The 24,610-nt window shown below is 53.3% G+C and overlaps 1 protein-coding gene across 1 annotated transcript in view; it reads right to left on the bottom strand.

Annotated features, from left to right (window-relative positions):
- Col23a1 (collagen type XXIII alpha 1 chain) overlaps positions 1 to 16,052 on the bottom strand; it is a 250,231-nt gene extending 234,179 nt beyond the window's left edge. Inside the window, exon 1 of the mRNA XM_063230525.1 lies at positions 15,592 to 16,052. Within this exon, the coding sequence (XP_063086595.1) occupies positions 15,592 to 15,855 (264 nt within the window). The 5' untranslated portion in view covers positions 15,856 to 16,052. The remainder of the gene's footprint in view (positions 1 to 15,591) is intronic.
- Between the last annotated feature and the right edge of the window lie 8,558 nt (positions 16,053 to 24,610).

Raw genomic sequence — 24,610 nt, 5'->3', positions numbered from 1 at the left:
TCACTGTGCGCTTCAGGGTGGCCTTGAGCTCACCTTGTCGCCCAGGCTGGTCTGGAACTCACAATGATCCTCCTGCCTCAGCCTCCTGAGTGCTGGGGTTACATGCACCACCTTGCCCGGCTCTGGTTAGTAAATATTTTAATGAGAAGGTTCAGTACCACGGAGGAAATTCACAGCCCCGTGTCTGGTTCAGTACCACCGGGTCTGGTTCAGTACCACTGAGGAAATTCACAGCCCCGTGTCTGGTTCCTTCTGCCCAGTTCCAAAGCATCAGCATCACGTCAAAAGGAAGCCCTGTGCCCAGGCCACTCCCTCAGCTCCCGACAACTGACCGCCGCTGTTCCTGTGGCTCTGCCCACCTGGATGTGCCACAAACAGAACCGCACGCGGTGTGGTCTCTCCCATCTGGCCTCCTTCGCTGGGCACAGTGCTTGTGTCGGTGCCACCCTGTCAGTGCACACATAAGGCTGCCCTGTGCACACTTACCACTGTCACCGCTGACCTTCCTTCCTCTGGGACAAGGTGAGCCACGGTGCTATGAAGGTGAGCGACGTTTATGTGAGGACCTATTTCCAGAGCTTTGGTTGCTGGGACTGGAAGCGCTGGTCATGACAACTTTCCTTCTTTCCTTCCTTCTCCCCCTCCCTCCTCCCCTCCTTCCCTCTTTCCTTTTTCCTTTGAGCCCAGGTGGCACTACGCAGTTCAGGCTGCCCCTGAACTCCCTCTGTAGCTCGCGCTGCCTCAGCCCCCCACAGCCAGGACTCCAGGCACACAGCCTTCGCCCGGCTGGTACTTCCTTATTTAACGATTTGAGGGCCAGGATTTTGTCCATGTCGGCTGAGTGACTTTGCATCCCGCCAGCGATGGGCAGAACACTCATCCCTGCCAACAGCCTGGGCCTGCCGGCCGTTTGTTTACCCCGTGTGGGAAACGTCTCCTCAAACCCTCTGTCCTTTTGAAAATGATACTGGGTCACTTTTTAAAGCCTAAACGTTAGACAGTCTACACAGCAGACGCCCATCATGGGCTTGTACATTTCTTCCCGCCTTTCCTTCCTCCTCTTTTTATTTCCTTGTGTGGTGCTGAGAGCCGAAGTGAGCCCCCTGCACATTCCTGTGCGCTACTGAAATACATGTCCGGCCCCTGCGGATTCCCGCCCGCAGCGCCTGCCCGAACCCCGCGCTGTCACACTGAGCTGCATCCTTAACTCATTTTTTTATATTTTGTTTTGAGAAAGGGTCTTGCTGATTTGCTAAGTTTCTCTGGCTGGGCTTGAACTCGCAAACCTCGCCTGAGCCTCCCAGAGTCCTGGGATTACAGGGCTGTACTGCCCCAGCCGGCTTAGGTACTTCCCACGTTACAGCTTTGTGTCACTATCTGAATGCATGCCCATAGTAAAAAAAAGACAAACACTGTAAACAGTAAGCTGTGCTTCGCCAGCAGCAGTTCCATTATAAGGGTGATCAAAATGCATAGTGTATGTGTCAATTTTTAAAAATTTATGGCAGTAAGTTGTCATCCATCTCCCTCAAAATATTCCATCCTGGCTTCGAACACACTTACCTGGTCACCCCTGCCGGCTACAGGCCTGGACGTCCTCTTCGGTCTTTACAAAAGAAACACAGGAAATGCAGCTGCCCCTACCACGCAGCGGGAAGGCAGGCTCACAAAAACCCCGAGGTGTCCTCACCACAGCATCCTCTGGAGCTGGCACCTGGCTTTCCCCAGAGTCAAAATGACCACGAAAGGGAAACATTTCACACAAAGGCTGGACACTGAGGCAGGCACAGCGGGCACCTAAACACGCGTGTGAAGGGGCTTCAGAACTGCTCCAGAGGGATTTTCACAGTGAGCATTAACATTCCTGCTCTGTCTACTGCACTGCGGCACCGCACAACGTACTGGCTGCCTGAGTCCACTTGGGGCCATCGAGGGCCAGTGTCGGCAGGGGCCATGGAGGGCCGGTGTGGGCAGGGGCCATCGAGGGCCGGTGTGGGCAGGGGCCATCGAGGCCGGTGTGGGCAGGGGCCATCGAGGGCCAGTGTGGGCAGGGACCATCGAGGGCCGGTGTGGGCAGGGACCATCGAGGCCGGTGTGGGCAGGGGCCATCGAGGGCCGGTGTGGGCAGGGGCCATTGAGGACCGGTGTGGGCAGGGGCCATCGAGGGCCGGTGTGGGCAGGGGCCATGGAGGGCCGGTGTGGGCAGGGGCCATCGAGGGCCGGTGTGGGCAGGGGCCATCGAGGCCGGTGTAGGCAGGGGCCATCGAGGGCCAGTGTGGGCAGGGGCCATCGAGGACCAGTGTGGGCAGGGGCCATCGAGGGCCGGTGTGGGCAGGGGCCATCGAGGCCGGTGTGGGCAGGGCCATCGAGGGCCAGTGTGGGCAGGGGCCATCGAGGGCCGGTGTGGGCAGGGGCCATCGAGGGCCAGTGTGGGCAGTCTTCACGCCACTTGATTCACACAATCACAGACCTGTCTGACCACCACTCTCAGGGAGTCTCCCACCGAGCAACTTACAGCCAACTAACTGCATTTCCAAGCAGCTTAACCGTGATCTCACAAAGCTCAGCAATGTTTACAGGAAGAAAAGAACCATCCTTAGGACATCAGGCCCCATCACGAGCAGAAAAAACCCTGATGAGCCAAATGGCCAAAGACCTCAGAATAGCACACAAACCCGAAAATAATTATGTCTAAGCTGTATGTGCCCAAACAGACAAGGGGAGCACCAGACAGGGACCTAACTTGAAATTCTAGAGATGAAAACACTACAAAAAATGAAAATAGCAGGGTGAACGGATGCTAGATTAACCAAAGAGGGAAAGATTGGTAAATCTTAAGACAGCAATAGAAAGTTTCCAACAGGAGGAGGCTCCCTGAACTGTGGGCCTTGCTGTGTGTAACTGGACTTGGGGGGGGGGGGGCAGAGTAGAAAAGAAAATCTGTGTTACAAAATAAGGGTCAAAATGTTTCGAGTTGAACTGGGAGCCCATGTGTGTAACCCTCGCTACTTGGGACTCGGAGGCAGGAAAAATACAAGGCCGAAGTCAGCCTGGGCACTTCAGCAAGATGCTGCCATACATAGAGAAAAATAAAGCGGGGCTGGGAGGGAGTGCAACCCCAGTTCTGCCACCAGAAGGAAAAGTTCCCAAGCTGATTGAAAACTGCACCCCTCAGACCCAGCAATCTCCACGAAGCCTCAACACAATCGGCAGTAAGAGCATGACGCCAGGGCGTGGCCTAATCTGACAGCGCTCAAAACTAAGTATAAAGGAAAAGCCTACAGCAGGGGAAAGAGGACTATGTGAATTGGAACAGAAAAGTGATACAATGACTCTGAACGACAACGGCCCATCACTTATGAAGCTAATCACGCAGCCATGAGATGAAGGATGATCTTCTCCCGGGTATTTATACACAAGAGAAACAAGCACACTGAATCCATACAAAGACCAGCGCGCGAAACCTCATAGCATCTGTATTTGTACGTGACAGTGGGAACGTTCCAAATTTCCGTCAATGGGAGCACAAATGCATGCCTACAGTGACATAGCAGGGGCCCTGAACTACTGTCCAAAATTAATTATTTGCATAAATAATATGCCAAAATAGCAAAGAATTGCTCAATAATTATGCTGTGAAACAAACCAGCATTTATAAAAAAGTGTGACTCCATTCACGTGAAAATCCTTGAAAGATGAAAACCAATCAATAGTAACACAAATCAGTGGCAGAATATGTGGCAGGCGGGGAGGAGAGGAAGGCGCTGTGGGCGATGGGTCCACTCTCAATTCTGGGTGTGGGAAAGACTCAGCCTCCCTACACAGGTCAACCTGTATAATTTAAGTAGGAGAGTTCACTGTCGATCAGTTAGTCATCCTAACACCCCCTCCTGAAGCCACAGGTCCATGTTCCAGCCGGGTGGGTATTGTGTGGCAGCGCGCTGGGGCCAGTGGCTTCAGATTCCTCCTCGGTGCCAGGCAACACCACCCCCGCCGAGTCACACGGCACAGACAAGACCTGTGAGCGACTGGCCGCCCAGTGCTTGGCAGGAGCTGCCTGAACTCTTCTCCCAGGAATGCAGGTTTAATCAGCGACTCCCATCTGCACGCCAAGTGACTCTTCCAAACCACAGCTCGTTTCCTGAAGGGCCTCTGCTCGGCACACTGAAAGGGCTCCTCTGAGAACATGCAGCTCTGCAGCGACCCTCACTCCCGTCAGGAGCGCCTTCTGGGGCTGACGGCAAGCACCACACAGCCTCTGAGGTCCCCCGCAGCCTCCAAGTTTCCCTCTGCAGCCTCCGAGGTGCCTCTCTCGCACCCCAGGTGGGCTGACCAGTGGACATCCTGTGTCTCAGGACATGGCAGTGTTTGGAGGGGGGCCCTTCACAGAGACAGTTTATGCAAAATGAGGTCTTGAGGGTGGCCCTCACCCCAGCAGGCTGGTGTCCTCGATAGGCGAGACAGGGACCTGGTACACACGGGGACAGTCGTGTGCAGACACAGCAACAAGCTCAGAGAGGCCTCGGAAGATGCTGACCCTGCCAACGCCCGTGCCAGCCTGCCGGCCCCAGGGCTCTGAGAAAACTGTCTGCCGTCTAAGCCCCCAGACCCCGACGCCAGCTCCACCGCTGCCTGCAGGTGACTCACGCCCCGTGCAGGCCAAGGTGAGGGTGGTGAGGAGGCTGCAGGGACCAGCGCTCCACTTCCTGTCCCCAGGTACAGGGACACTCACGTCAGTGAGGACGGGCGTGAGGTCACGGGGAACATCCCGGAAGGCGAGCAAGGAGCAGGGCCAGACTGGCCTGGGTACAGGGAGGCAGCCAGACAGTAACACAGCTGCCCTGACTCCAAGGGACCCCATCTGTGGGGTCAGCCACCTGCAGCACGCCGGGGTGGACGGCACACGCTGTAACCTCAGCAGGCTGAGGGAGGCTGAGGCAGGAGGCTCTTATGTTTGACACCCACCTGAGCTACACAGCAAGTTCAAGATCAGCCTGTACTATACAGCAAGACCCTGTCCCCAAAAAGCAAAGCCAAAAACAGCATCTGTACTGAATATAAAGGGTGATGAATACACAGTGGGCGTTTAAATTTTGCAAAGGCTTTACAGTGAAAGACGCTGCTGGTATCACCTCCCCTGGCTTCGCACCCCTCACCCCCTCGCTCCTGCCCCCTTCTGCAGCAGTTCTGAGCCCTCTGTGAGTGTCTCTACAAGGCAAGACCAAAAATACAGTGAATGCTGCGGCTGGAGAAGCACCGCCCCACAGACCAGGCTGGGCACCCCCGCCCCTCCCAGGCCACAGGGTCTGTGGAAGGTAGATGTGCTAAGTCAGCGCGGTCTGGGGGCAGCCAGGACAGCACAGCTGAAGACACCGTGAAAGAGGCCTTCTGCCCTCAGAAAGTGCCGGGGCCGAAGGGACAGGTGCGGGTGACGTGGGGGCGCGAGGGGAGGGGATTAATGGCAACGTGTCTTTTACTGCAATAAATGTTTCAAATGTTAACACCCACTGGATTATGTAGTACCACTGTATGTACTAGACCTTTTCCTTGTCATCCCCTGAACGATACAGTATAGCAACTATGCACACAGCATCTGCATCCGATGAGGTCTCCTGTATCACCTAGAAATGTCGTAAAGTGGGGGTGGGGGCTGCGAACTCCACACACATCCTCTGCTGCGCTCTCTCAGGGTTGTAGCACCCGCAGGGTTGCTGTCCGTGGACTCCCGGGCCGGTCCCCTGTGGTGACAGCCCTCCTGGGCTCCAACCAGGGGACAAAGCCCAAGAGGACACCATGGGCGGACTGTCCCAGCTGTGGGGGGACAGCCTTGCTTCTAGATCCTGTGGTCAAGCTCTGCCCAAGGTCGGAGCCTCACACAGGACTGGATCAGAGCTGTCCCTGAGAAGGCTGGGGCGGGGAGGGATCAGGACCAGCCTCGGCCTGTGAAGGAGAGAAACTTGGTCCCCAAACTCAGGCCCCATGGGCACGCGGTGAGCAGCTCCTTCTCCCTTTTACAGAGGCGGAGGTTGAGACTTAGAAAGAGCAACCAACGTCACAGGACATGGGCCAGTTCTTAGACAGCTCCACGCTCAAACCAGGTCTCCCAGGACCAGGGGCTCAGTGTAAGCTCTGTGGGGCCAGTGAAGCGAGCTTTTGGGGCCCAGGGTGGGGAGCAAACTTCTCCAGGAAGACACTCAGTGGCAAAGTCTCTCAGCCAATTCCACTGCAACTCCCCTGGGTGTGCGTTCATGCACACACACTTGCACACCACATGTGCATATGTTCACACACTCATGAACATACATTCACACTTGTGAGCATGTGTGCACACTCACAGGCACCCACAGGCATACACACATCTGAGTGCACACATCTGCATTCAAGCGCACGCTCACACACACACCAGCTCATGCCTGCCCACACTCTGGTCCCATCGGGAGAGCTCGTCCCTCTTCTGACCACACGGAACTCAGGTCTGAAAGCGCAGGTGGACGGAGCGGCCCTTCCCCCTGCAACAGCGGGGTTCACGTCAGTGAGCAGACCCCGCTGTCCCGCGCAGGGCTTCTCCTGGAGGAGCCAAGCTGAGTGGATTTCACTTCAAATGTCCTTTAAAAACACCCGAATGTGTCCTGATTGCTTTATGATTTATTTCACAACTCAAAATTGAAAACAAATTCAGCTTTGGAAGTTCCCACTGCCCATCTGAAAGCGCGTGCACGCTCACACACACACACACACACACACACACACCACACCATTAGCAATTTCATGGCTGCACTGGGAAAATCGATTTCCTCATTTACCAGTGGGAACTGAAGCAGATGTGGGAAGCCGAGAGGGCTTGCACCACAGTGCCTAATCACAGAACCAAACTATTGTTCGTTAAAGCCAATTTATTAGGTGTTGGGATGCCCTTTCACAATAAGAAACCCATATAATTATTTTAATGAACAACTTGGCTTTTATTTTGGTCATAAATATGAAAATTTTAATTAAATGAATTTTAATCAAATTCTGATCCGACGAGTGACTCAGGAAAGCGCAGCCTGGGAGCCCTGCTGCCCTGGCCAACCGAGGGCCTTTGCCCAGACTCCGAGCCCAGACACACATCAGAGCCCTTCCTGCACCTGCATGGCTGGGACAGGAAGGCGGGACCCCAGAGCAAGAGGACCCAGAGGCCCGCCGTGTGGCCACACCGCCTCGCCTCCATTCGGAGCAGCAGCCGCCCTCACAGTGTGCAGTGCTCATTCCGCAGAAATTGTGTGAGGAAACTCCCACAAGCTGAGGTTTAGAGGCACAGTTCCCCAGGTCACACAGCTAGGAAGTGACCCACTGAGGGAGAATCCACGTCCGTTATAGCTGGCGTCCTCCGCCATGCCCCTGCCGTGCTCCTCCCGGCTGGCAGACTTCTGCAAAGACCTCCACACTCAGAGCGGGAGCCCCAGCTTCTGCCCCTCAGAGCCACATCGCTGCCTCCCTCGGGGCTCTGCTGAGACCCAGGAAAGGACCTGGGAGTAAGAGTCAGGCCACCTGGCTGTGCTGTCACTGAGGGCTGTCACTGCTCCCTCCCCCAGAGGGAATGAGCAGGGCGCAGCTCAGGGTCCCTGAGTTTAATCCTCAGCACCCACAAAGGGCTTCCAACATTTCCCTGTCCCCTCTAGGAGCACGCCGATGTGACTGTTCACAGCTCCATCTGCAAACTTATTTTCTCCGTGGTTCCTGCTAAGTCCTGAAATGTGTTTCCAGACATGACAGAGGGTGTTTCCTGAGCGCTTGTGTCAACAACTGAAGATTAATCCTGACTCTACACGCGGAGAAAACCCAACGGGGCAGGAGCTGGAGGTTGTGTGTGGCCTCCGAGAAACTTCTCAAATTCAGCTACATTCCTCCAAAATAATTAGAAGTCCAGTGTGGACCAGGCCCAGCGCCCAGCGCTGCTACCTGCAGATCGGGAAAGGTCCCGGCACCCAAGCCCCCATAGCAGCTTCAATTCAGAGATGAAATCTTCAGACTTTTCCCAAACCATGCAATAAAACTTTCTTTATTGTCACTGCTTTCAACAATGACAAATCAGCTAGAAGACAAACTGGATCGATTCCTCCCCTCACAGGACTTGAAGTGGTGCAGGGTTTCAGGGTATCCAGAAAGAGGAATGAACAAACACATCACAGGCAACTCGAATGTTCTACAATTAAAACAAGAAATGAAGCCTTGGCTGGGGGCTGCTCCAAGGTACAGCACCAGGCCGGCCAGCGTGAGGCCCTGGATCCACTCAGTGCTGCCCAAAGCAAACAAGCAAACAGCAGAGCCCTACAGACATCCTTCTTCCTCTGGTTACTCCACACCCCAAAGATAATGGAAGTAAGAAATCTTCCTCCAAAAGCTATGGACTATGCTGCATTCTAAGCTAATGAACTGTGACGGAGGCCTAATGCCATGTTGGATGCAGACCTTCTGGATGGATCGCCATGTGGTCCCTAAATACAAACATAATGCTCACACATCACGTGGGAAAATGCAGTAAAGTTTTAAAATGAAAATAAATGGTGTACATTCTGGAGAAAATTCGCTGAGTGCAAGGACTGTGAGAAAAGACAGCCTCTGTTTTAGGGGGCTGGGATCATTCCCGACGGTGATCATGTGGAGCAGATCCATTCCGGCAGACAGAAGACAAGACAGCCCGCAGCGCGCTCTTCCCGAGCACAGCCAGCTCCGCGCCTGCTCTGCAGCCAGTGACAATCAACCGCGGTTTTCAAATATGCAGGGAAAACACAGAGTCAGTGGTGGACGTGCGCAGACTTTTTTCCCAGCCATGAGTTCCTAACCAATGTCAACTCTGCACATATGTTTACACTGTCTTAGGTAGTGTAAGGGATTAGACGTAAGAGAAGCCTACAAAAAGAATGTTATATGCAAATCCTGTGCTGTTTCAAACAAGGGAGCTTAGCGTTCACTGGGGGCCTGGATCCATCACCCCACGGGCACTGACCACAGCCATATTGACCCCCATCCCCTGGAAGCAGGAGGCAGCTATGTCTCAGAAGCAGCAGGGGCTGGGGAGCTGATGAGCATGTCCCCCAGCAGAGAGCAAAGTGTCCACAGCACCCTGCAAAGAGTAGGTTTAAAGAACCCCATTGTCAGAGCCTCTCAGAGGGTTTCAGTTTATGTAGAGAAAAGGAACAGGGGTGTGGGAACTGGGGTGAGGGAGAAGACATGCAGGATCATTCCAGCGTTCCAGGAGGCTGGAACTCGGTGTGCGGTGCTGACAAACAACAGCCAGGCCCTGCGCCCAGCCAGCCCCATCTGCGTGTGTCCTTATGAAAACCGAGTCTTAGTGAAGAACTGGGCTAGGTCTGTTTAGCAGGAAGCCCGTCCTCAACGTTGGTTGGATCAGGTTCCTCATCCTCCGTGACAAGTGCCTGAGAAACACTCAGCAGGAGGAGAGGGTTATTTGGGCTCATGGTTTTGGGGTGCGGTTCACAGTTACCTGACCTCGCCGCTTTGGCCTGTGACAGCAGGGTACATCATAGCAGGAGCACGTGGTGATGAGGTCTGTCAGCCTCATGGCCACTGGGAAGCAACAAGAGGCCCGGGAGGGTCTGGGGAGCCCACACTCCTCCCAGGCCCCACCCCAGGGACCTAACTGCCTCCCACCAGGCCCCAGCTCCTCAAGGCTCCACCACCTCCAATGGCACCACAAGCTGGAGCCTTTAACACATGGGCCTTTGGGGGACATCAAAGACCCAAACAGTGACACGCTGCCCCTCCTTAGGTAACATCTGATCACCTGGACTGTCTTCATCAAGCATGCGCTAAGCCCAGCTCAGCCAGAACATCACCGCCCAACGCTTCCTCTGAGTCACTTCCCACCCACTGAGCCCCAGTGCGCCCCGTGTCCTGCTATGTTCACAGCCAAGTCCAGGCAGTCTCCCCCACCACAGAGCCGTGCCCTCTCCCTGCCATCAAGGGGCTGGATGAAGCCAGCCTTGCCATGCTTTAACAAGTGTCCTTGACTCATCCCTCCCGTTACCCGAGTGTCACAGAGCCATTCTGTCCTGCAGCAGCTATTCCGTCCAGCGCCGAGTATGGCCCTGTCTCCTAGCCAGAGAACTGAGGAGTCAGGTAACCAGCCCGGCCTGGTAGCCAGCGGGCAGCGTGGCCTCCGACTCCTCCCCTATGCCCTGTGGAGTCTTCCTCCTTAAAACTCACAACCTCCCGGAACCTACCATGTAGGATGGTGCCACCCAAGGCTGCAGCACCCTCCCAGCCATGTGCACCTCATTGCTCCAGGCCCCTGGGGGCCGAGGTGCCCCACAGAGTATGAATGGGCCACAGAGAAATAGGGTTTCCTCCTCCTCCTAAGATTGCTCCAGGAGAAGCTAATGAAATGGGACAAAGAGACCCAGGTAGCCCTGACTTGCGCACATGCGTCCTGACCCAGGTCCACAGGAGGCCCACGGAGACTGTGGACATGCCTGCCCTTTTGATGCTCTGCTCCAAGGCAGCCTGCAGCCCTGGGGGAGCCGGGGTATGCGCTGCACGCCCCGAGCAAGTCACTGTCTGCATCTCGGTGAGGAACAGGGCCATGACAGCCAGCTGCTTTGGGATACAGTAGTACTTACTCAAGGGTTAAAGACCAGAAACTGCTGGGGTGGTGTGGTTTGTCCCCCAAAGGTGCACGTGTTAGCAGCTTACTCTGTTCCATGGTGATGTCCATAACCTTCAAGAAGTAGGGCCTAAAGGAGGGCCTAAGGCAACTCGTGGGCCCTCTGAGCTGGCTATAAAAGAAGGGAGTGCTATAAAAGAAGCTCTCTGCACCTTGGTCTCCCCAGGAGTCTCCCCATTGGACTCTTCCCGTTGGATGCACTCTGACCCGCCAAGCCATTGTCAGGATGCCCAGAGGCCCTCAGCAGAGCCAGTGCCATGCTGTCGGACTCTCCAGAACTATGTGCTCAATAAACCTCTTCATTTACAAGTGACCCAGCCTCAGCTATTTTATTATAGTAACGGGAAACAGACTAACACAACTGCAAAGAAGAGAACAGTGCCAAAGACTTTCCCTTCAACTATGGCTGGAGGCAGGGTTGGACAGGGTGGGCAGGTTCTGAGGAAGACACCCATCAGGGCTGGAGAGGACTCCGGGTATGGAGCCTGGGAAACAGCAACTTGGCACAGCGTGGTGGGGAAAGCTGTGACAGCGCCAACAGAAGGCTACGCCCACTCCATTTCCCCGGGGCGACAGGCGTGACATTTGGTGGCATCTGGCTGACACTGCTAGTTGTGCCCCAATAGCTGTTCCCAGCTTTTTTCCTAACAAAGCCTCGTTTCCGTTCTGGTGGCAGCATGCCCACCCTCAGGAGGAATCAAGATTGGCCAAAGCCGCCTTGCCGGTCACCTCATCACCCTTGCCAGAGGGTGATGGCGACCATGTGACCTATCCTGATGGGTGGCTGAAAGGAAGTTCTGCTGCAAGATGCTGGAAAGGTTTCTCTACTGATTTAATAAGAGAATAGTCTCTCAAGAAGACAGCTCTTATCCTGCTTCCTTCCCTACGCTGGCTGCTCCTGTATGAAGACGTGAGTATGGTGCTTCAGCAGTCGTCTCATGGCATGAGGAAGGGAAAGGAGAACGGCAGGCACGCTCAGCGGCAGGTGAGGCCAAGTTACTGCAGTAGCTGAAGCCTCAGTCTGTCTTCTGGGCTTTTCTTTTTAGGCAGGAAAACTCAATGATGGTCACCATTTAAACAACCATGCACAGGCATTCCATCACCGCTGTGGAAAGTGTATTTGCTGGCTGTGCTCATCAGTTTTGTTACTGTAACTCCATACCCGAGGCAGGATACCTTATAAAGAAGAGCTTACTTAGTTCAGTTTAGGAGGCTGCAAGTCCCAGACTGGGTGGCTGCACTGTTTCAGCCTGTTTTCGGCTTGATGCCAGATGGCATCGGAGTGGGAACAAAGGACACAGATTATACTGCAAAGCAGGGAGCCCAAGCAGGAGTGGGGTCCCTCGATCCTCAGCCGACCAACCGAAGGACTTTCATGTCACTAAGGGCTGTCCTCCACTGACCTTGGGACCTCTCAGTAGGCCGAATCTCAAAAGGTCCACTTCACCTCTCAGTGTCACCCTAACCACCACGCCTCCAAGGCGGGAACCCTCGGGGGACAGATGCACACCACCTCCAAACCCTGCACGCACCACGTCTCTCCAGTACACGGGCTACTTCACTCTCTGCTACATGTGCTGTCATGAGTGCCACATCCAAGTGGAGGGGCCGAGGGCCAGGAAAAGGAAGTCTGGGTGACAGCTCGTAAACAGCGGACCAGGTGTCCGGCGCCCCTCGGCTGATGAGAACCCCACGCACCACTACCCGCCCTGTGCTGCCTCCTGCTAAGAACTCACTCAGCTTCCAGCACCCCAAGTCCAGGAGGCGCACCTCCACCCTTCAGAGCCCACGGGGACACGTCCAACTCAGCAGCCCTGGCAAGGGCCTCGGAAACAGACACTCGGAGCCAGCAGCTGTCAGTTGGTTCTAAACCAGAACAGTTGTTCTAAACATGCGGCCATCACCATAAAGCTCTCCCAAACGGCCGCCTGCTGTTTTTTTCTTTTTTTTTTAAGTTTTTTTGAGGCAAGAAAAGAGTAGGGAAAGTAAGCATGCCAGGAAGTAATTGGAAGAAACATTTTTCAGGGCTTTTTTTTTTGGCTTGGGAGCCAGGAATTGTCAAGGAACCAAATGTAGCCATGATGTACAGGATTTAAAAATAGGTCTTGATGAAAACGGACACACAGCACAGTCCTGACAAGGAGACAGACTACTTCAGAGGCTAAAACAAAAGCGGCACTGGATCTTGGCTTGACAGTAACTTAACTGACAGCAGGGGGCTGGGATACAGCAGCTACCTGGCAAGCATGAGACCAGAGTTCAAGTCCCAGAACCAAAACCAAAAATCCATAGTTGACAGCAGGAAATAAAGTGCTTGAATTTTATCCTGAGTCTCTGGGTTTTTCTTGTTTTCCAAACTGACTGGTCTGAACAATGAAAGGCCAACAGCCAACAATAAATCCATTGTAAGCCAGAAATGCTCTCCCCTGAATACAACTAAATATTTCTTTAATCCTGGCATTACGTTTTTAGTGCAATAGGAAAGCTATGCAGACTGCGCTCCTGAGCTTTTGTAACTCTGTAACAAGAGGTATAACCAGAGAGGGGGGTTAATGGGGCGCCTACTTGAAGCACTTTCCGAAGGAAACCATCAGAGGCTTGTTGGGCACAAATACCATCACCAAGGGCCTCTGCCAGAAATCCTGTCTTCATTTCCTAAAACCATTTATGCCCGCTGTGCCATGGGAAAAGTCTCTAAGAATTAAGAGATAACAGGAATATTCTTTCTTCACAGCCTCTGCAGCTCCCTACTTGGGCCATCGGCTGGACCCAGAAAAATGCACATCCTCAGTCTGCTGCCCAGGGAATGGGGGCAGTAGGCCCCCGGATTATCAGGGGCTTTCGTTGGCTTATCTTTTCTCGACATTAAAGTTGTGTGCCGTTGGCCAGGATTTCCTCGTGTGTTGGTCAGAGCTCAAGCAGCAGTCACGGCGCACACTCGAGGGACAAGAGGCAAATCTGAGGCCAAATCGGAGCGGAAAAGCATGATCGGTACAAATGCCCCCTGCCCGGGGTGTCCAGTGCCCTCCCTGTTTGCCCTTTGCAGCCACAAATCTACTTAACACCCATTCCGGCTCCCATGCTGCACCTCCCATGGCACCCTCATCCCAGTCGGGGAACTCGCTGTCACCAGGCTGTACGTGGTTCCCACCCAGGGACCCCTGCAAGAAGAGCTGGGAGCAGGGACTGAATGGTGCCTGGGAGAGAGACGCACAAGGCCGCCTGTGCGCCCACCTAAAGGGGAAGACGGCCGGGTCACGGGGCCCCCCAGACACTTCCTAGCAGCAAGGAAAGTGTGGAACAGCACAGCAGGTCCTCGGGTGGGGACTCAGGGCGGTAAGGGTTTCCCTTTGCCTTTCTATCCAAGAGACGAGGGGAGCGAGAGACAGACAGAGACAGAGACAGAGACAGAGACAGAGACAGAGAGACAGAGAGACAGAAACAGACACAGAGAGACAGAGACAGAGAGACAGAGACAGAGAAGAGTGGGAGGGGAGGAAAGAAGAGAGGAGAAGGAAAAAAAGCAAAGAAGGAAGAAGAGGAGGAAGAAAACAAGAGATAATGCACAAGCCAGAAGAGAAAGAGCACGAGGAGGAGGGAAGCAGAGTAGGAGGAGGGCGCTGCAGGCTCCGTCCACATCCACTGACTGGCTCATCGGCACCTGGCTCCACCCCCGTACAGTCCAGGCAGAAGCGAGGCCACCTCCAGGCCTCTCAGGCTGCAGTTCAAGACCACCCGACGCTGCCCAGCGCCCTCGGAGCAGGAGAGCCGCTATCGGGCAAGCTCCTTGTAAAAAGTTTCACCAGGGTTTCCGATGCACTCAAACATGTGGGTTAATGACACTCAGGGGGTGACAGCACTCTCAGGCAGAAGCTTCCCAGCCTTCAAGAATCAGCTCAAGGCCCATCCCCAGAGCCTGGAGGAAGCATGTGTGCAGAAAGCTGCCAGAGGGTCTGGGGACTGCTGAGTCTTCCTGTCCTGAGGCGCCCAGACAACTCGCCCAGGGACACTCGGCTCTAGGCACACGAGTGCTCCTGGGGGAGCTCCGGCCTGGGGCATGCCAAGCATGGTCCACCATGAGCCCTCTGCAGCTCAGGCGATGAACAGAGAGCACAGCCTGGCACTGTCCGGGAGCCGGTGCGACCAGCTAGCTGCCCTCCTCACTCTGCTGGGAAGCACTGCCTCACCTTCCACCTCCCCTGAGGATGCGCCCTTGGGTGCTTTCATGGGCAGCCACCTCCCCAGTGGAAGAGGATGGCTCAGGCAGGGCAGGCGGCAGAGTCGGGGGACTAAGGGAGGGGCTGCCTTTCGGAAGGTGGAGTTCTGACGAAGACCCTAGATGAAGACCTGGGGGCCCCACCTGGGCTCCTGCGCCTCCACACTGGGCTGCGCGTGCCTGGAAGGGTGCAGGGGAGCATGTGCTGGGTGGGGCAAGCGCAATTCTCACGAAGAGAGGAAGCAGCTCGGGATGTGCTGTGCCCCACATCCAGATGGCATCGTTTGGAACCAGGATCCAGGAGCCTGGCCCAGAGGTTTCTCCTCCCCCCACCCCTCCACGCTCCCCTGGAACGCACGCTCTGGGGCGGCGGTGAGGGGCCGCACTGAGTGTCCAGGCTGAAGCTGCTCCCAAACTCACTCAGCCCCGAGTGCTGACCACTGACCTCCGCGGGGCCCGGCCCTGGGGATTGTTGGTTTCCCTGCCCTGTGCCGCCGGCTGCGTCAGGTGGACCAGGGTGGAGAACTAGAGCCACCGGACACTTGGGGAGCCACCCGGCTCTCCTGGGCGGGGAGAGGGGCCGGGGTCCGAGCTCCCCCTGCCCGGACCGTGCAGTCCTCCGGCCCAGTCCCCGGGGACAGCGGCTGCAGGGTGCCCTCCGGCCGTGCCCCCACCCACCCCGAGCCCCGCCGCCCGCTCCGGCGCTCACCTCCCGCAGCAGGCGCTCCAGGTGTGGCTCGGCCCAGGTGGCCAGCGCGTCCGGGCGGCCCCCGCGCCGCAGCAGCTCCCGCTCCTCCTCCAGCGCCGCCACGCGCGCCCGCAGCGCCGCGCCCTGGGCGCCCAGCAGCAGGCAGGCGGCGGCCGAGCCCAGCGAGAGCAGCAGGCACAGCGCGCCGGCCGCCGTCGTCGTGGGGCCCGCGGGGACGCTCTTCCGCCCGTGGGCGCCGCCGGCCGGGCGCTCGCCGGGGCTCATGGCTCGTGCCGGGCTGCGGGCGAGGCGAGGGCGGCCGGACAGCTCGGGCGCGCGGCCCCTCGTGGCTCCTCCGTGCGGCGCACCGCCGGGAGGGGAGGGGAGCCGGGCCGGCGGCCGCGCCGGTGCCTGCTGTGCGCTCCGCAGCCGCCCTGCGTGCGGCCGGCCGACGTCCCGGCTTCTGAACGCAGGCGAAGTTCTGCGTCCCGGCCCGGGAAGCGGCGGGCGGCCTGGGCGGGGGCGCGGCGCCCTCTGGCGGCCGAGGGGCGCGCGGCGGCGCTGCCTGCTCTGCTCCCAGGGGGCAAGGCCCGGGCGTCAGCGGGAAACCGAGGCAGTCGCCAACGGCAAGATGCGGAAAAGGAGCGGCAGTCTTTGCTGAGTCTGCTGAGCTGGTTCTGCCAAGGAAACACAACCTGGCCCACGAGAGTGACCAGGCGGACCTGAACACAGACTGTGCGGCTGGAAAGCACTGGGCGCAGCCTGCCGCCCAGCAAAGGACAGCACAAAGGACGGCACCGCAGGGTGCCAGGAAGGGAGGCGAGGCGAGGAGGCTCGGGGAGAGGCCGGGTTCTGCCTGCTGAGGCCCTCAGCGTGCCCAAGGGCGTCCGCCAGCTCCTGAGACACCCAGCTAAAAACACGCTGGCTCAGGCAGCCCACAATCGCCACTTAGGAAAAGACTGACTGTGCCTCTTCCCTGGCTCCCTGGGTGGCTCGCAGTAATTTCTGCAGCTGGACCACTCACTTGGAAGGCCACGGAGACCCCCGAGCCTGGCTGAGCAGGAGGAGGCTGCCGCCTCACGCTGCAGCTGGACACCTGGGCCTCAGGTAAACGGGCTGGACCCTAGCGCTGCGACCAGGGACTGCAGAGTCCTCGCCTGGCAAGGCTTGAAGGCTTCCTCTGCAGAGGCCAGAACGTGAGGCCCCAGCTACGTTAGCGCATGGCCTGCGAGCCAGCCGCTGAGCAGGCCCTCCCTGCGTCTATCTGGACCCCAGCCTCTTCCTCTCTCCCCAGGTCAGGGTCTCCCGGGCTGCCCCCCTCCCAGGCAGGTAGCCCACGGGATGTGGCTGTCCACAAGGGAAGCCCCTGCCGTCCAGAGCTAAGGGGCTAGGGGAGGGCTGCTCTGGGGCTCTAGGGTGTGCTCAGCAGCAGCAGGGAGCAAGTCTCTTAGGAGGGAGCTGGAGCAGTGGGTGCTCACCCCTTAGGCCTCCCTCAGCCAGCCTGCGGGGCATGCATGGGACCCTGGCTGAGGCAGTGCCAAGGGCTTGGCCCACCGGAGGGCAGGGGAGACGTGCAGAGGGTGGTAGGTGTGCACCTCACCTGTCACACAGGTGGCATCCCAGACATGGGCATGCCATCTGCCAAGGTCGGCCTGGCTACTGCAGCAGGCCCTGGTATTTAACCCTTGCACAGCCCCTGAAAGGCTGGTTGGTCCTGGGGGTGTAGTTACTCTAGGTTTAAGCTTCTTTCTCCTCCCCTCTGCCAAGCATCCCCCAGCACCGTATCCACAGGTCCAGGATCCCGTATGATGCAGCACCCACTTTATGATAGAGGGCTGGTGACCCTGCAGGGCGCCTGCCTCTGCATCCAGCAGCAGCAGCCAGGCGGGTCTTGGGACCGCGGCCTTTGAAGGCATACAGAAGTGACCATCGAAGGGACACAGTGCCAGCTCTCGGGACAGTGTGTTGCTTACCAGAGTCCTCTGTGGTGCTATCCTTCAAACAGGACGCCTGGCCTGGGAACCAAGGGGAGAAGCGGGATACCTGCCATGACCACTCCCCAGGGCCCATGGGTGGGGACTTCACACCTGCTGTCCTCACAGCCTCAGGGAGAGCAAAAAACCGACAAATCGCGCTGCAGGGCTGTGAGGTCGAGGGCGTCCCCCTGCTTGGCGTTGCTGACACTGACCAGCTGTTAAGTGGCAGGCCTGCTCTTGGCAGTGGGGGCACTGGGGTGCACCGGGCACCCTGCTCCTCCTGTGCCTCACCACAAGCGGAACCGACAGGTACAGGAACTGCAGCTCGATGCCTGATGCTTTTCCAGGGGAGCAGCATTACAAACTATTTTATACAACAGAAGTTACTGAGTCACAGAGTGGACAGCCACTGTAGATGACCATAGGAAGTAACACTGATAATGAAAGCTTGTGGTCAGTCTACTGTTCAAGGGCTATTTTATAAGTATGTCCCAGTAGGAATTTGAAGTTTAAGAAATACACTGTTAAAGGGAAAATCACCGGCGTGTTCATTCAGTGCCTTGATTCCAACACCGGGCCCACCAATAGCTGTGTAACTGAAGCACTCACAGCTGAAGGTTTCCGTCCCCAAGATGAGTTGCTGACAGGTGCAGACTAATCCTCCCATCGGAGCTTGGTGACCACAGGCTACATCAAACTGTGGTTTTCCAGATGCTGAGTATCAGGAAAGAGGACAGTCACCCCAGAGAGATGGGAGGCTAAGTAAGCCACCCCAGGGATCTTTCTTCCTGTCTCTGGACATTTCCCAGCCCATGGTGCAGTGGACTGGGCTGGTCCCAGGGGAGAGCTAGTCTCAGTGCAGGGGAGGGTCGCATGACGAGGGCCAGGAGGCAGCCACCCAAGAGAGCTTCCAAGCCTGAGTGGGGATGAACCCTACAGCTGTGCTGACCAGCCAGCTGTTCGGGGCAACCTGGTAATTCCAGGACAGGGTGGAGGATTCCAAAGCTTTCTAATTTAGTAGTGGGGAAAAAATGATTCCACATGGCCTAACAAGGTGTAAAACCAAAACCCGAAAAGATCAAACTAATTCAATATCCATGTTCCGTAACAGAACTGAAGCACACAGGAATATAAAAATAGCCAGCACTCAGTAAGGTCAAACAAATGGTAAAAAAAGAGCTACCAGGGTGTAAAACAGCAAGAGAGTAGGACCAAGGATAGTAGAAAAAGAAATCAAGTCAAGGTCAAGTCAAGGATAGTAGAAATCAAGTCAAGGATAGTAGAAAAAGAAATCAAGTCAAATCCAGCCTGGGAGTGATAGAGATAACAATTAGTAACCATCGGCATTAAAAATCTTAGCTATTCCATATATCTAAGGGACTACACACTACAGGAATGACTAGACATGCTAAGCAGAGACATGAAAGATTTTTTTAAAGATCTAAAGCAAAGTTCTAGAAGTTACATGGAGATTTTTTAAAAAGTATCATCCTTTGTCAACCATGATTTCTATAATCAGCAAAAAATATTAGTCCCTAAAGAGAAATATTTGACTAAAGGCTGAGACTTCTTTTCCAAACTTGATAAAAGCATACTGTAAATTTAACAGTCAAGTGTTTCAAGAAACCCCGCCATAAGAAACTGGGAGACAAATGCAAGGACACATGATTCACAGGTTGAAATGAGCGGTAAAGGAAAACAAAACGTAAAGCCAGAGAACACTCGGAAGCAGTTACAACAGGCTTCCTGTCGGAAACAGGAAACACTGCACTCAGGAGGCAGGAAAGCACCGTCCTTGTCAATGGAGAACTCCACGAGCAGCAGAAAACCAGAGGCGGAAGGAAAACCGCACCAGCTGGAAACACGGTCTTCACAAGGAAGCCAGTGCACGCGGGAAGGCTTTTCCTTACTAAAGTCTTACTAAAAGATGATCTTAGGGCAAAAATTACACTGTAGTAAGTAAACTGTGTGCCAAGAACACGAGGGCCAGGCGGGGAGCTGACAGGTGCCTGGTGGATGGGCCCCATCCTGCACGGGAGCGGCGTGATGTCACCTGGGGACGTACAGCAGAAACCAAAGCCCCTGCCACACACTCAATAGTTTAGCTAAAAGCTAACCCAAAGCAACCGAACAGACTCACGAAAACACACAAAATAAGGCAGAAGAGGGGAACAGAACAACAATGGGACGAACAGAGAACAGCCTGACAGAAGCTGAAGGCAGTAATAAACCACAGGTGAACACGGAGGACGGAAGGTGACCCACCAGGCCAGCGCTGACACACAAAGGCGGTTTGTGCTCTCGCTGTTCCCCGTGGCTGAAGCAGGACGGGAAAAGGATGTGTAGGCCGCGGAACGCGGTATCGGGAGAGCAGGCACGGAGGCCACCTCACCTCATCTCCCTGGTGCCCTCGGGAAATGAGGGCACCGCTTCCCGGTCCGGGAGGGCAAGGCTGGGGTGCATCCCACGGGAAGCACACGCTGCCCGGGGCACACCCGCAGCAGGGGACACTGCAAACTCTGACCTGCACGTCTTACTCATCTTCACCTCACTTTTCCAAATTTTACTTCATTTATCCCTCTCCCACCTGGGTTTTTACTGTTACACTTTAGTTTTTAGCTGTTATTTTGGCTCCTTGTGTTTAGTTTTTAGCTGTTATATAAGGCTCCTTGTGTTGTCAGTGTTCCTGTGGATTTGGCTTCTTATCTGTTTTATTACAGATTCCTTTTCTGTAATTAAGGGTGGTACAGTTACAGCCTTTATTGGTGATTACAGTATGTTGATGTCCAGTTTACCTTTGACTGTTATTACTGCTGATTTCATGGGTGTCAACCACAGGCCACCATCTGGCTCGTCTTTGTCTTCACCATTACCATGGTTTGCTTCTCGCTCTAAATGGTTACCGGCCCCAGAAGGCTGCACCTAACACAACCCTCCGACATTATACTCAGCTGCAGAGGGCATGAACGCCAAAGCCTACCCAACCGCAAAGGACTTCAGCACAGGGAGACAAGAGATTCCTACCCTAACCATCCTCTACCTGCAACTCAAAGATAGAAATATAAGCAAGCGAAGCAACAAGAGGTATCCCCAAACCCTGCTACTCCCCAAAACTGATTAACACATAGGGGCTGAGAACTCAAAATCTAAATGGTCAAAATGCTTGAAGAGATCAAAGAAACATATAAACAAATTTGTAAGATGTATAGCAAGCTTTAAATAGATTTAAACCAATAAAAGAATTTTACTAATAAAATATTCAACAAGCCCATGAATGTGGTGCAGGCTTATAATCCCATCGCTTGTGAGGCTGACACAGGACTGTCAAGATGCAAGGCCAGCCTGGGCTACACAGGGAACCCGAGGCCACCCTGGGGTACCCACAGGGAATCCACCGCCAGCCTGGGGTATGGGCAAAACCGAGGCCACCCTGGGCTATGCGGGGAACCCGAGGACAGCCTGGGGTACACAGGGAAACCCTGTCTCTCACACACACACATACACGAAAAGACAGAAAAGCAGACTTTCCATGACAGAAACAGAATACATGACCACTGAGTCAGCATTGGAAAAACATACTTAAGAGAATCTTAAGAGACAGGGAGGCCACCAGCACCAAAGAGTCCACAGTAAAGTACACATTCATAAACACAGCAACAATTCTCCAGTATTAATGGTCTTAAAAGAGACTGATAAACTGGATCAAAAAACAACATACACGAGGCTGGGGATTTAGCTCAGCGGCATAAGCACCTGCCTTGCAAGCAGGCAGTCGTGAGTTCGATCCCTGGTACCGATAAAACGAAAAAGACAAAAAACAAAACAAACAAACAAAAAAAAAACAACCTACACCTTAACTGCCTGCAGGGGTCAGTCAGGCCTCATCCCAAAGCACAGACTGAAAATGAAAGCATGGACACTGCAGTCAGGGCGCAGCCAACTTCTCAGACTCAAGCCGACAGATGGGAGGAAGAAGGCCCAGCACAGCAGCAATGGGAGAGATCCACAGGAAAAAGCACGTTTCAAATACACATGCACCCAATGCTGGCACACCCAACTTTATAAAACAAGAACCACTAGACATAAAAACGCCGCACTAACAAGAATGATCACAGAGGGGGCTTCCGCGCTCCAGTCTACCAGACAGTCCAGGGCTTCCTCCAACAACAAATAGAGTTTTCTCAGCAGCGTGTGAAACATTTTCAAAAGAGATCATATATTAAGCCATAAAACATGCTTAAGTAAATAAAAAATAGAAATATTCTTCATACTATCAGATTGTACCAAATGAAACTGAAAATCAGCAGCAGAACCATGGAAATTACACAAACTCGTGAACAGTAAATAATATCCATTACTGAACAAACGATCACAGAAAGAATCAGGGAACAAACTGAAAGGTTCCTAGAACCACATGCTGCAGATTCACAACATATGAAAACTCACTGAACGCAATGAAAGCAGCGGCCTTCAAGGAAAGTTTATAGCTGTGAATGCACGCAAAATAAAAACCTAAAGATGCATCTCAAGGTCCCAGGAAAATAGTAATGCAAAGCTAAAACCAGAAGAGATTATAAACAGAACATAATTCAATGAAATTAAGACTGAAAAAAAAAAAACACCAACCAGCCCCAAAAGAGCAACAAGTCAGATTTGGCTCTTTGAAAAGATAAACCCTTAGCAAAACTTGTTACTAACAAAGGAAGAAAAAAACCTCCCATCTGAGCATTTAGAAGTGAAAAAAGGTGAGAAACTGCAATATAGAGGACTTTAAGAAACTAGTTTGAAAATTTATGCTCCAGTAATCTGGAGAACTAGAACAGAAATTCCTAAACACATATGGATTGAGTCAAAATTGAATCGAGAACAGAAACTGTATAGACCAGTAACAGGCAATAAAAGAGATAAAATCCCTACTAAGAAAAGCCCAGACCTGACAGATTTACCACAAATGTCTACAACCTCAGGAAGATCTAACACCAACACTCCTCAAACTTTCATGAAACAAAGGGAAACAGCACTGCCCAACTCATTCCCGAATTCAGCGTTACCTGACAGCAAAGAGAAGAACGCTAAGGCCAGTTCCTAAGGGACGCGGGGGCACATCTCCAACAAGACACGGCCACAGCATGCAGCGCAGCACAGCAAGTCCATTCTCATCACCGTGCTGGCTCTCTGCCGGGGTGAACAGCACACAGGCCCCCATCTCAAACGGATAAATCCCATTCAGGACAAACCCAAACATTCTATAAATGAGGAAAACCTGAAAGCTTCCCTCCAAAATCAGCATCAAGAGTGCCCACTCACCATGCTGCTTAATGTAGCATGGAACTTCAGCCACAGCAACTGGGGAAGAGAAAGAAAAGGTACACACAGGAGATCAAACCGTCTTCACAAAGACCCAAAACTCTACCAAAAGACTCCTAGAACTAATAAAGTTAGCAAAGTAGCAGGAAACACAAAAACCAACAGCATTTTTATACACAAAGACTGCCATGAAGAAATGAGCCAAACTACTGGGCAAGACTGTAATCCCAGCACTCAGGAGGGCTGAGGCAGGAGGATCACTATGAGTCTGAGGCCAGCCTGAGCTACACAGTTAAGACCCTAAGTTAAAATCACCCCCCACCAAAAAAGGGAAGAAAATAACGATTATTCACAATAGCTTAACAAAATACTCATTAAGTTAAGGAAGAGGAATATCTCTATAAGCAAAAGTCTTTAAAAGAGAGACTGAAGAGTACATCAGAAAATAAAAGATATTCCCTGTTCCTGGATAGGCAAAACCAATATAGAGCCGTCAACATAGCCAGTTACCAAAAACATGTATTTAATGCAATTCCAATCAAAATAGCAACAGCATCCCTAACAGAACTAGAAGAAACAATTCTAAAGCTACACAGGACCAAGACAGGCAGGGCAGCAAAGCAGCCTGAGCAACCAGAGCAAAGGGAGCAGAATTGTTTAAGTTCACAACAAAGCTACAGTGTTAAAACGGCACAGTTCTGCCACAAAAACAGAATCCACAGAACACAGCCAACCTCAGGCACGTTCAGCATCTGACTTCAACAGACGGGCCAAAAACAGCCTCTAACAAACGATGCTTGGAAACTGGCTACACACATGCAGCGGAGTGACTGCAGACCACTACCTCCCGTCCTGTGCTAACACACAGACCACAGGACTACAGGAAATCTGCAGGGAGGCAGGTGGAATTCTTGAAGAAATGAGCATGGGTATTCTCAACTCAAACTGCACAAAAATACCATCAACAGACAGGATTACATAAATTAATAGGCTGGCATAGAGTGAAGAGGCAGTCTACAAAACTGCGGAAAAGTTTTAAACTACCAGCTATTCCTCAGGTCTAATGTAAGAAAAAGAAAAATAAAATGATTCCCTCCCAAATAAAAGACTATAATAAAAAAACGGGCAACTAAAATGAGAGGCACTTCCCAAAAATGTACGTAACAAATGGTGAGTACGTAAAAACAGCCCAGCATCTTCAGCCATGAGAGAAATGGAAATTAAACCACTGAAATTTCATCTTACGAAGAATGGCTCAGACAAAACAACCAAAAACAAATGCCGTGGAATTTGTGGTTGTGGAAAAAAGAACCCTTCTACATTACTGATGGGGATGTGAACTAGCACAACTACTATGGAAGTCAGTGTGGACATACCATAGACCCTAAAAACAGAAATCCCATTTGATGCAGATATACTTCTTCTGGGTATCTTCTCAAAGAGTTAAAGACACCATATTATATGCACACTCATGTTCATAGCAATGTATTTCACAAGAGCTAAATTATGGAGGAGTCTGTATCCCCACCAACAGAGGAATGGACAATGAAAATTTAATACATACGCTATGGAGTATTACTCAGCCGTGAAGTATAAATTTTGAGTCATTTGTGGGAAAATGGCTGCATTTTAAATCTGCAATGCCAAATGAAATGCATTAGCACAGAAGGTAAATATCTAATGGTTTCTTATATGAGAAATATGTAATATACAGCAAAATGAAAGATGTTAGAAAACAGGTAGACTTTGTGGACAGG

The sequence above is a fragment of the Cavia porcellus genome, unplaced genomic scaffold, assembly GCF_034190915.1.
Source record: "Cavia porcellus strain 051 isolate PalLab524CR breed Dunkin Hartley unplaced genomic scaffold, mCavPor4.1 scaffold_19, whole genome shotgun sequence".
Classification (NCBI taxonomy): Eukaryota; Metazoa; Chordata; class Mammalia; order Rodentia; family Caviidae; genus Cavia; species Cavia porcellus.
This window is presented reverse-complemented; position numbering and strand designations above follow the sequence as displayed.